We start from the raw sequence: 13175 nt of genomic DNA on the forward strand, positions 1-13175 counted from the left end.
CAAACTAAGAGCAGAAACAGTTTGTGGAGTGTATCATGATACAAATAGAGTAGTATAATGAGTCACTGACATTTTGAAATTGAATAAAATGTAAGCTTTATAGTAGGGCATTTGAAAAATACAAGAAGATAGAAAAGAAACAGATGTGTAACTGACTGTATGAATAAGGGACTTTCAGAAATACTATCACACACCATCATGTTTTTAGGTGTAAATGTCTAGATGGCTTGTTCTGAGAAACATATATATAAAAAAAATCATCAGTGCATTGACTGTTTTAAAGATTTACTGAAACAGAGTTAAAACCACTGGTTTATGTAACAGGCTTCATGCTGCAGTGAATGTGTTACCTGTGCCGTGGTGTGTTTCACTGGGCATTCAGCTGGAGTTAATTAAGTTGAAGTAGCTGTCAGATGGCTGGGACTCACACTGTTTTCTGATGAAGGTGGTAAAATGAATATTAATTGAGTAATTATTCACTATGATTATTTTGGCCGCCGCCCCGGTGGATTTTGGATCGGTAAACTCTGGGTTTCAGTCGCACGAAGTGGCAGTGGTCTTGGGCGGCGGTGTCGACGAGAGCTATTCTGTACAGGCAGTACCATGGTGCATACTGGAGCACTTGGTAACCATGGCAACAAAACAACATCAGAAGAAACTGGTCAGATGAGCCCAGCGATGCTTGAAGAAGAGATGAATGGTTTGACTCAATGCATAACAGAACCCAGCACAAAAGAGGAGCGATTCATGCCCGTCAATACTTTTTTTTTTCTCCTTCACCTCTCTGGACAAAAAAAAAAAGGACACGTCTCTATACCCTGTGTTCCCCCCTCTTGATAGGCTACAATGAAGGTGTAAAAGTGGTCTTTGTGTTTGCAGCTAGCACCAGTGGCATTCAGATCTTAAACGAGGCATTAGAGGATTTAACATTTTGGCTCAGGCAAACGTCACCACCATCTGCCCCCTGTCACCAAGCCTTCCCCTTTGAAGAGGCTCGACTGTGGCTCTCTCTGGCCTGCTGCCACCGTCTGACATGGTTTTGACCAACAAACCTGAGTTCCAAAATAGCAACATAAAAAAATTATTTATTTAGAAAAAGGTCCCTCGTGCCTATCCATGTTTATAAAGGGTACTAAAAAAAGAAGCCTGAAAAATGATAACAACACGACATCTAGTCTGGAGGCTGCAGTAATCCAGTAATTTGACAGAAAATTGAAACTCGAGATGGACTGTGCCCCCAAATTCCTCTCAGAAGATCTGCTCCCACTCTTACTGCAATCACACACACACACACACACACACACACACACACACACACACACACACACACACACACACACACACACACACACACACACACACACACACACACACACATCTAAGTACTTCCCATTAGACGCCAACAAAGTCTGCCTCAGGACCTATACCAAACTCTTAACAAGGCATCATCCAATTTTCATCTCAGCTGGGCAGCATGGCTCAGTAGGTGTGTGAGTTTTAAGGATAAGGATTAGTGTGAAGAGCTTTAATTGAGTCTGCCTTTAGATGAATAATTATAAGAAAGTCTCACACTCTTATGACCTAACGCTTCGTGACATGAATGGAGGATGTAAATATGTCAGTATAGATGTTTATGTCACCCAGTTATTGTATGAGATCAAGCTTTTAACATGTGAAATTTAAATTTAGCATCCCTGTCAGCCTGCTCACTGTGTTACTTAATGCCAGAAATCAAAGCCAAAATGTGTCAAGCCTTCGGCGAAGTTGGAGTAGGAGTGTCTGAGATATTTAAAACGTATTTTAGCTGTCCCACTCTGGCTGACAGTGTAACTGTGCAACAGCTGGAATAATGTTAAATGTTTTCCTCTTAATCTGATGTAGATTACTTGAATTGTGAACCTGATAATTATTGCAGTTTTCAACTGCCAGATCAGACAGCAGTGATCATGATGGTGAGACCCCTCATATCTCCAGTGTGTTTAATCTGGGCCTACGGAATCAGAGAGGTGTCAGAGTTGATTGATTGATTGATTGATTGATTGATTGATTGATTGATTGATTGATTGATTGATTGATTGATTGATTGATTGATTGATTGATTGATTGATTGATTGATTGATTGATTGATTGATTGAAGACTTTATTGAACAACATTAGACAAGTGTTCAAAAGGATTAAAAACACAATAAAGCCCAAAGGCTTATTTCCATTGTGGTCCTATTTGATGGTAGGTTGGTCAGTGTGGTTCTACAACAGCTGGAACATAGTGCATCACTCATCTTTGTTATCATTTGTCAAAAATAGATCTGTAGTAGGAGAAATCAACAACATATGAATGAATGAATGAATGAATGAATGAATGAATGAATGAATGAATGAATGAATGAATGAATGAATGAATGAATAGCTATTTCCGTACATAATCTCAAACTCTTTAGTGCCTTTAGGGCATTGTACTCCTCATATTCCTATCAGTCTTGTCAAATATAATATAATATAATATAATGACTGTCATGTAATCCAACGTGTATTGTGGTTGTTATCCCTAATAATGATGTTACACTAATGTATCCTGAAGTGCCTTGAACAACTGAATTAAAGCCTGCTACCTTTAGGAGAGAAGAGAATTCCTCTTTCACTCCTCTTTGTCTTTATCGATCTGTTCAGCCATGAAATCTCCAACCTAAACCGAAAGTATCAAAGTATCCTTATTCTCTTAATTCAATCTTAATTAAACCATGCAATAAGAAAGCATGCAGTTGCTTGCATGCATTGTGATATGGCCTTTTATCTTCTTCGTTACCTTCTTCATACAGTACTAATGGACACAGTGAAGTTTTCTCAGCAGCGAGCTCTGTGCCGAAAAAGCATTTACATTCCCATTAATGAAGAACACTTCATTCAGATCTTTCAAAAGGCAGAGATAAAAGACCTCTGATTCAGCAATAGTCAAGTGCCTTCTATCATTTTCTTCTTCCTCTGGCGAAGGAGAATGGCCTTTTATCTCTAAGATTGCCTTGAAAGGGGGAAAAAACAAGTGCGCATGAAATTCTGACTGACTTGTCATGTGTCCTGTGTTTGGTGCACTGCGAGTCAAGCCTCCAAGAGCAGGTGTTGGAATCAAAGATTCATTATGAGGTCTAATATTTGCTTTAAATTGTCTCACATCAGCCCCCTTACTCTGCCTAGCATGCATGATGTTGTCTGCTGGTGTGGCGTGACAAAGTAGCAGAGAGGCTCGTCCTGCATGTGATAAAATACTGCTTGCTTGAGACCATGAGATCAGCTGATCTGATGGTAAATAAGTTGTGTGATTAAGTGAGAGGCAGAAGACATTAACCATGAATCTAGATATTGTCCTTGCAGAATTCATGCAAAGGAGGTTATTTAGCTGAAGTATATTATCCTAGTGGTCCTCATAGACCAGACTAATGGTGAACTCACAGTCCTCCCTTTCAGGACAAGGAAAAGTCATGGTATTGTTTGCTGCATTTTGATGGAGAAAATGAACTGTTTTCGAGGTAAATTCATGCAAAAACGCTGATGCGCGTTCCCGTCTGGGGCAGTCATTTGCCTCGAAACATCTGTAACGTTACGTTATTATCTCATAGTGTGGTGAATGTGCAGGTCACAACTTGTCCACGAGAGCGTTTTGTAGTTGTTGGATTGTGTATTTAATGAGTTTGACGAGGGGAAACCAAAAAACCCCATCAGCCTCCGTAGCGTAGCTCTGAGCAGCTCGCAGCTCTGCTCCGCCGTTCTAAAAATAGCTTGCGCTGACAATTAAAGGTAATGAACCTATAGGGATTATGGCAATGGGTCAATTTGCCAAAATGTTGAACTATCCCTTTAAATTTTAAAAGTCCTGATGAATACAGGAGGTTCGAACCCTTCAGCTACTCAAAGTTAGCCTTTATGTGCAGGGACAGATGCTCTTAGTAATAGTGACTTACAAATGCTGGTCATTTGTGCTATATTGTCATAGTGTAGTTAATAAATCAGTGTTGAAAAACATTGTTGGCTCAGCTCATGTGAAATATGTATAAATCTATCAACAGACAGTGGGAAAAACTAGATGGTACTGTACTACAACCAATAAAAAAAAAATGACGACATTATGTGGTATTAAACAGTATTTCATCAGAACACACATTAAAAGTGATGAGCACTTGAATACAGTATACAATATATGACAGAAACCAAACCATATTACGAAAGTAGGTGGCAAGTCTTGCATCAAATATTTCTCCAACATGTATGCATATTTTGTTTCACTTTCCAGTAAATGACATGTCTGACCTTGTGCATCAATCTATGGTTGCATAAGAAAACAGCTTTGTGCTTCAAATCTCTACTGCTTATTATAAGGTTGGAGAACTTATTTTTGGTGTTGGTTTGCCATTTAGAAAGGTGTAACTTTATCAGTGTCTAAATGAGAATTTTATATGTTAGGTGAGTACAATGTCAGGGCTTTTTTTGTCTCTATTATTTTTGTCTTTATCTTTATTATTTGATTTTGTCATGTCTCTGGTTTAGTTTAGTAATTTCCTGTTTTCTTTTGAAAGATCCCTTGTCATCTTCCTGGCCTCTTGGGTTTCCCTCCTTAATCAGCCCTCTCATTGCCTTCCCTGTGTGTGTGTATTGTTCTAACCTCCTGTTGCCAGTTCATCTTGTCTACCTCGTCTCCCTCTCCATTCGTCCAGTTGTTATCATGTTCCCAGTGAGTTCTTGGTCTCCTTGTCTTCTGTGTAGCTTGGATCTCCTTTGAACTTTAACTTATTTTCTCTATAACTTTGCATTAGACCCATTGTTACTTTTTGGTGTTTGTCTGGGACTTAAGCCCATTGACATTTTTGTTGATACTCAGTTTTTTTGTTCAGAAACTTTTGCTTTTGCGCCTCTTTGTTGAATAAATTACCTTTTGCTGCCTGTCACTCAGCTAAAGGCAGAGAACAAAGGCTTGTAGCTCGAATCAAACCAGTAATGTTGTGATAATAATTATTATCATTATTGACAATTATGTCTTTTTTGAAAATCACAAAGTTATTAAGTGCTTTACAGTAAGACATGGAATGGAAATAAAAAAATCAAGTGGATAAGAGAAAAAAATGAGATCAAATTATTAAAATGGTTATGAATCTGTGCTATTAGGCTGCCAGACACCCACACTGACACGTAGACAAGACATATCATGTTATCAAAATATTATAATGTAACAACCATCTGACTGTAGGATAGAGAAGACCTGCAACTGCTTCAGTGGTGTACACAGGATTGTATTCAATGGATACAAAATGGATTTTCTTTTATATTTCACTATATGACAGAGACAGATTACAGTGATTCATCAGATGTGAAATCAGTGTCAAAGAAAGACTCTTTTTTTTTACGAATACCCAAGCAGTTTGCATCATGGGATATGTGGGGACTGGATCGTAGAATAATGAGTCCCCTTATGGACATCATGCACAGCCACTGTCTTCTCTTTCTTTTTTAAATTCTGCTTGTGAACACTAATATTAATGCACCACCACCATAATAATAATAGCATTCTTCAGATTCATGTCTTTTATATTGATACGAGTGTTTGTTTTGCTACAGATGCTGTGGCTGAGACAAACCTCTGTCTCTGATAGGGTCTTCTTTACTGAGGCTCCAGACAGCAACTCAGCCAGAGTTTATCCACTCCCACTCTTCTGTGCTGGCTGCCATTTCTCCTGTGAGGCCTGCCAAAAAAAAAAAAAAAGAAAGAAAGAAAAAAGAGTCTGTTTTCCACACAAGCGTCCTTAACCATCACCAGTGAAAAATTAAGCTTCTCATGGTGGATGTGTATTCTTTATTCTTTTGTGCAGCTGAAATAATTCATGTTGCTCTGACACAAAGTTGAGTATACATTTACGAAAAAGTCAACTTCTATGATTATAGCTTTTATGATTATTAAGTCAAAAAGTCGTTAAACAGACATTTAATTAAAAACAACACAGGATGCAACACCAAAATGCTTGTTGTTCAAAACAGAAAAAAACAGAACATGTAATGGCAAATCACCCAGTGTTAGAAATATTAATGGTTTAGAAAAAAGAAAAAAAGCAGCAGGGTTATGGAGCCAGGCTGTGAAACTGGCATAGAGATGTGTTAAAGGACTTAATGTGGGTGAATTTAATTTATTGGGCTTTTTTGTTGCCTGTGTTCAAAATGTTGTGTGCAGTCGTGCCGTGATTGATCCTGCAGTTGTGGCCATGCGGTTGCCTGTTGTGGTCAACAGTATTAGGATGGTTACTGTTCACAACCACAGTGTCCATCCCTTTAACACATCTGCCTGAGTTTCTCCTAAGAAATGTTCACTTGTAGCAATCGTTTTAGTTGTACTGTATTAATCGTGACATCTCATATACTGTATGATCATGTAGAACTGTTTAAGTGTGAGCACTTTATTGACTTTAGCTGCAATAAAAAACACATTTGTCTCTTTATACCTGGTGAGATAATAGCTTTCTCGCTTTTCAATAGTCTCTCAAAATATTTTTAAAAAAGGAGACAGAAGTTACAGCGACAGCTCAGGGTCAAGTCTGTCTGAATGTTCTCCTCTGTCATAAAACACACGGATAAATGATGCTGCGACTGCTGCTGCAGAACAGGGCTGACTCACTGCAGAGTGGAGAGAAACAAGTCTGGCAGTCTGACTGAGTTCACTGAGGAAGATTATGTTAATGGGAAATATCATTTCTATGTTATGTTGCCCTCGTGGTAATTTGAAATCATTTGCTCCCACAAGCTCAGTTGCGCTCAGCTGCTCCCAGATGTACGACCAGAAAGGTTTCAGAGAAAAAGAACTAATCAAGTTTCCAAACCGCTTCCTACAAATGTGTGCGTTGATTTACTGCGTTCATTTTGTGTTAAGTGCCGTCGCTGTGTAGCAGTTTCCTCCATCTGTGTTGCTGTCATTAGGGGAAGTGTTTATTTCTCTGTAAAGCAACCTGTACAGCAAAACACTTACAGTAACATCATTTTATGTCCTTCATTCATTAGACTACAGCTCCAGGTGCTCACTCGTGTTCACATCCACTTTGTATCTAAATGATGCTGCTTAGACTAATGGAACATGTTGCGTATTGTCGACAGGTTGTGTTGTGGCCGGACAGTCCCCGGCTATAGGGCACGAGCTGCCATGCCATTTGGTTGCCTGACACTCGGGGAGAAGAAGGATTATAACAATCCCTCAGAGGTGACTGACAAATATGACCTCGGACAGATCGTTAAATCGTGAGTACATCTACGCTGTGACGGCGTACAACGAATACATCAGTGCTGCTGTTGAACTTCCCCGTTCAAATGATGCATGTAACGTGATGTGTGTCTGTCTGTCTGTCTTCTCCAACAGAGAGGAGTTTTGCGAGATATTCCGGGCAAAGGATAGGAACACCTTGAAAATGTACACCTGTAAAAAGTTCCACAAAAAGGACGGAAGGAAAGTGAGGAAAGCTGCTAAGAATGAGATAATGATCTTAAAGATGTGAGTGAATCTTTAAACTCCTCATCATAGAGCTCGGAGGCAAAGTCTAATCACAGAGGATCAGCAAATTTTCTCCCAAGGTCAAAGACAAAGGCAAAGCAAAGCTCAAACACCAAGAAGTTTGTCTTTTGTGTGTAGCAGACTGCAGATCTGGTTGTTCCTACGAGAATCCGCTGTTGTTTGACTACTGCTAAAGACTCATCAGTGTGAGATAGGTCCTTAACAAGTGCAGAATTTGATCAAGTGTAATTAATGGCTGATAAAAAACCACACTGTCAAAGGGCTTGTTGATTTTTAATTAGCTTTTCTAAAGAATTATGAAGAAACTCATTAGGATCTGAGTGCTACAGACAGGGTTGGGAAGTCTGAAATTATTACAGTGAGTGACAAGTTAACACACTGGAGGTTTTTTTTTTCCTGTTGATTTTTTTGACAGTTACAAAAATATAAAGTCTTGTTGGCCTTTCTATTCTAAAATTGTGATTTTTTAATAGCAGCTGAGATGTCAAAGTACCTAACTTATAGTATGTAATATCATGATTTGGAAATACATTACATGGTTTACTTGATTCAGTTCTATTCATTCAAATTAATTCAATCTGGTCATTACAGATGACGAATTCTGGATTTTAAAGTATGAACAAATCTGGTGTATAATCATGGATTATCACTTTAACTGAATGTCTGACATGGCGCTGTATTATTCATTGCTCATTTTAACCCCATTTAAATCCACCAGTTCTCTCCAACCTATTATTGTCTCTCCCCTTTTCCTGCTTTTCAAAGGATAAAACATCATAACATCCTCCAGCTGGTTGACACTTTTGAAACCAAGAAAGAGTACTTCCTTTTTCTGGAACTGTGAGTATCATTGGCTGCACTTTAGAAAACTAGTTCTCTCAGGCGGGCGGGCGCTGTGCTTCCTCAGCTCATATAAAGCTGATGTTTTATTCAGCATGTGAAAATATTTTGCATTTCCGTCACAAAGAAGTGACATTGCATTTTATCTGATTGTCCCATCCTTTCAGCGCCACAGGCCGAGAGGTCTTTGACTGGATCTCAGATCAGGGCTACTACTCAGAGAGGGACACCAGCAATGTTATGAGGCAGGTGTTGGAGGCTGTAGCTTACCTGCACTCTCTGAAAATCGTCCACAGAAATCTGAAGGTATATCACACTGCTGACACCTAGTGAAAAACAACAGCACTTCACCACAGGCCAATAACCCCTTATAAAACATGAGCCACCGTGTGTTTGGATTCTTTTTCACTCGTGTAAACCTTTCTCTGTTTACTCACACAGCTGGAGAACTTGGTGTATTTTAACCGTTTGAAGCACTCCAAAATTGTTATCAGTGACTTTCAGTTGGCCAAACTGGAAAATGGTCTCATTAAGGACCCATGTGGGACTCCTGAATATCTTGGTAAGTACTGTAGGATGGGAAGCTGCAGCACCTGCATGTAGATGGGATAATCCAGTGGTTCCCAACCTTTTTTGGCTCATGACCCCATTTTGACATCACAAATTTCTGGCGACCCCGCCATCAATCAAGATGCACAAGCTCAGATATTTTTATATGCTGCATTTTATTTGAACTTGATTTGTATTTGAGAAAGTGGAGGTATCTCCAGTTAAGATTAAGATTGTGTGTGGTGTTTTTAATCATAATTTAAAAATGATAATGATGAGTTTAAAAAAAATCTTTTTTTATCAGAAATGTTTTTATCGGGGCGGTGCGTGGCGCAGTGGTAAAGGCGGCCGCCCCATGTAGAGGCTACAGTCCTCAACGCAGGCGTCCCCGGTTCGAATCCCGCATCGTGCAGACCTTTCCTGCATGTCATTCCCCCTCTCTCTGCCTCCCCCTTTCCTGTCTATCTCACTACGTACTATCAAATAAAGGCAAAAAATATACTTACCTAATACGCATTTCAGGCGACCCCATTTGAATTCCAGGCGACCCAACGTGGGGTTCCGACCCCAAGGTTGAAAAACACTGGGATAATCTGTTAGGTTTGTAATCATGCAGTATGAACAAATCTAATAAATTTGTTTTTCGTTTCTGCTTTCAGCTCCTGAGGTGGTTGGGAGGCAGAGATATGGAAGACCAGTGGACTGCTGGGCCATAGGTGTCATCATGTATATACTGTAGGTGCCCTGTAACATAATGCTCACAAATACTTTATTTCTAAAAGTATATTTGAGTGATCGATTTTCAGCAAAATATGTCGTGTTCTTATATCACCAACTCAATAGTTTGTCTGGGAACCCTCCCTTCTACGGTGATGGCGATGAGGACGACTCTGACAATCGTGATAAGAACCTTTTCCTAAAGATTTTGTCCGGGGACTATGAATTTGATTCACCGTACTGGGATGACATTTCAGATTCTGGTAAGAGATGATCAATCACTGAACTCAAACATAAGGTACAGAGGGACAATTGTAGCATTATGTACTGCACATCAATGTGAGTCGTCTTCTGTGTTTTTCAGCTAAAAACTTGGTGGCCTCCTTGATGGAAGTGGACCAAGACCAGCGACTGACTGCACAGGAAGCTATAGCCCATGAATGGTAAAATAAACTTAAGTGAATCATATGATGGCCCTTATTGTGGATGAACTTCAAACCTAATGACATCTCATCTGGTCCCTCTCTTAGGATTTCTGGAAATGCAGCTTCAGACAAGAACATCAAGGATGCAGTCTGTGCACAAATAGAAAAGAACTTTGCCAAAGCCAAGTGGAAGGTATTACTACAGTTCAGTCAGAAAACTCATGATTCAAATGTTTCAGCTCCGATCCATCACTCCCTTAATAGGATTTCATCAAATATACATGGGAGTGATGAGGACATATCTTAAACTCCTGACACTTGGCTTGCAAGTGGATGCTAAGGGTGGAGGTGGGGCTGTAACAACTGGCAGTAGGCAATAGTAGCCTATGCAGGGCAGCAGTGTCACTGGCAGCAAAGAGGAAGATGGGAACATTTAGGAGTTTAAATAGCACGTCAAATTAAGAGGGTGTGTATGATTGAGTGAGAGTCACTTGCACGGACGTAATTTTAGGGGGGGACGCAGGGGACATGTCCCCCCCACTTTTTCAAAACGCCGTTTTTGTCCCCCGCTGTTTTTACCGTCCACAAACAATGTTACACTGTATTAACACTAGCACCGCCATTGCACACTATATACCTATAACCGCCATGAGTCGTTCATTGGACGAACTGTAATAAAGCGTTAATTAGAGCTGTATAGGTGTTACATTTGTCGTAGTCTTTTAACAGCTACTCTGGGCCATGAAGTAGGCTGCACCCCGCAGCCTCCGCGAGGCAGGGGGGGCGGGGGGGGGGGCATACCGTAGGAACCCCGCCCCCGCCTGTAAAGCCAGGTTTCCACCTTATAAACGACCTTTTTTTTTTTCTCTCTCTCTCTCTTTTACGGCAACATCCATAGTCCTTAGTGATCTTTGTTTGATATGTCAGGTGGAGCTGCCCATCATACCGACGCAGGATCGGCGCTTTACATGAAGAGCACAGCGACTCTGTTTTTACACTAGTTTGCTCCTAAATACTGGCTTTATAAAACGAATTTCGTTTTCTTTTGATATCATATTGATATTTCCCCCCTGAATGTAGGCTACACCTCTTCTACAACCAGTCTGTCCAGTCTGGAAAATAATTTCTGCACCGTGCGTGTGTGAAGTGTGGACGTGAGTGTGCATCTGCGCAGCCTGCGCACGTGTACACACAGAGATACACATTAACACGCACGCACGCACGCACACACACACACAATCACACACACACACACAGAGAGAGAGAGAGAGAGAGAGAGGAGTGAGAGAGCGCATAAGCCCAATAATGCCGGCGCAAATCGGTGAATTCTCTGGTCGTCCAATGAACGAACGTGGCGGTTATAGGTAAAAATGAGAAAACATGATCGATATTTTTTTGTGTGAGTAATATTGATTGTATTTAACAAAACGGGGTGCTGCCCAACATCATTTTAGGAAAAGTCACAGACTGGTGGACTTCAATGCATTTTTTAAATAAAGTTATGCACAAATGAAAATCAAAGTCGTCCAATGAACGGCAGTTGGCGGTTCTAGTGTTCATAGTCACAGCCATAGTCATTGTTCAGTCATTGTTTTATGGTATCTGTGCATCCCTAGTAGAAAACTAAAAGAACTGCTAGAAAACTGTAAGAAACTGAAAGAGTTTGGGTTTTATTAAAAATATGTCCCCCCCACTTCTAAAATCAAAATTTCGTCCATGGTCACTTGAGGCAAGTAATGTAGCTCAAGTTTCCTGCCTGAACTAGCTTGCAGGCTTTGCTCCATATATACTATAACTATACCATTTTTATTTGTTATATTTGTTAGGTGTATTTCATAAACTGATTGTGTAACTGGCTTTCCAACTCTGTGCTTATCAAATTTATATTGAAAATCTTCCTAACAGAGTTATCAGCTTTTAATGTTATTGTCAAAATTATACTCACATACTCACCAAAACAACAATACAATACTGTGAGCACACAGTGAATCTGTAGGTAAATGCCTGGTGCTCTTGTAGTTGAAATAGTCGATACAGAACAAGGAAGCTGCTGAATTCAACTTATGCTCACTTGCATGCAGCAAAGATATGATTAAAATGCCTTTATTTCATTCCCTTTTTAAGATTTCTTTTGTTGATATGTTTTACACTGATATACCCTGGCAATAAAAGTATTTTAAGTAGGCCTACATATGTATTTATAAAATCATGACTTTTGACTAAATATCTGTTAAATACATTTTTTTCAGAAAGTGCATGCTCAACTTCAAAAACATATAGGCTAGCGTATATAACAGCAGTCTGTCTGTACAACTTTATATTTCACCCATATATCATTGTTACAGGGTGTGGCAGCTGGCCTTCCTCAGAGCGTTCACCCTGATATTTTTTGCTGCTGTACTGACTACATCTCAAGGAGAAAGGGTTGAGTCATAAGGTTTTGTTGTGCGTCATTAACCATGGTTTTATCCCTCACAGAAAGCTGTTAGAGTGACCACCCTGATGAAGAGGCTCAGAGCTTCTGAGCAGGGCGACTCTGGGGCCTCCGGGGCCGCAGCTGACCCCAACACACCGGGCGGCGCTCCAGCTGCTCCAGCTGCTCCAGCTGGCGGTGGCGACAGCGTTGCCGCCAGCTTAAAAGCTGCTCTTAGCGAAAAGGCTCCTGACTCACAGACTGCCACCGTCACCCTGCCCGCTGCGGCGAGACAGGACGAGCAGCCACAGGCGCGGTGCAACGGCGACGTTCCCCAAATGTTGCCACAGAGAAAGGGAGAGTAGGCGTCAAATTAAACAAGAGGATCCTCGAAATCCAACAAGCACACGTGCAGTACAGCCAATACACTTGGCACAGTGATACCATGTCTATGCTGTTTGACTACCCCCCAGTTTGCAGAATTATTTCACACCATGCACTCCATATTTTTTGCCTTCTGTACTGATCGGTCTCTTGAATAGCGTTCTCCATTCTCCCTTGTTATTTTATGTACAAGTCCCTTTAAAGCTAGTTGCAAAGTACCTCCTCTGTTTGTTTCCTTTACCCTAAGAACTGTAAAAACTCATAGTGTATTTTAGTGAAATCATCCCATCCTTATTCATCAGCTCACTGTATA

General features: G+C 40.4%; 1 protein-coding gene across 1 annotated transcript; it reads left to right on the plus strand.

Moving 5' to 3' along the window:
- Positions 1-7159: 7159 nt before the first annotated feature.
- Positions 7160-12843, plus strand: camkva (CaM kinase-like vesicle-associated a; the record flags this gene model as incomplete). The annotated part of the gene is made up of 10 exons (XM_083972180.1): positions 7160-7263; positions 7382-7513; positions 8300-8374; positions 8542-8680; positions 8816-8936; positions 9583-9658; positions 9767-9903; positions 10005-10083; positions 10171-10258; positions 12544-12843. The coding sequence occupies exons 1-10, from the start codon at positions 7169-7171 to the stop codon at positions 12841-12843; spliced, it is 1242 nt and encodes a 413-aa protein (XP_083828306.1). The 5' UTR covers positions 7160-7168.
- Between the last annotated feature and the right edge of the window lie 332 nt (positions 12844-13175).

The sequence above is a fragment of the Trachurus trachurus genome (assembly GCF_905171665.1).
Source record: "Trachurus trachurus genome assembly, chromosome: 5".
Taxonomy (NCBI): domain Eukaryota; kingdom Metazoa; phylum Chordata; class Actinopteri; order Carangiformes; family Carangidae; genus Trachurus; species Trachurus trachurus.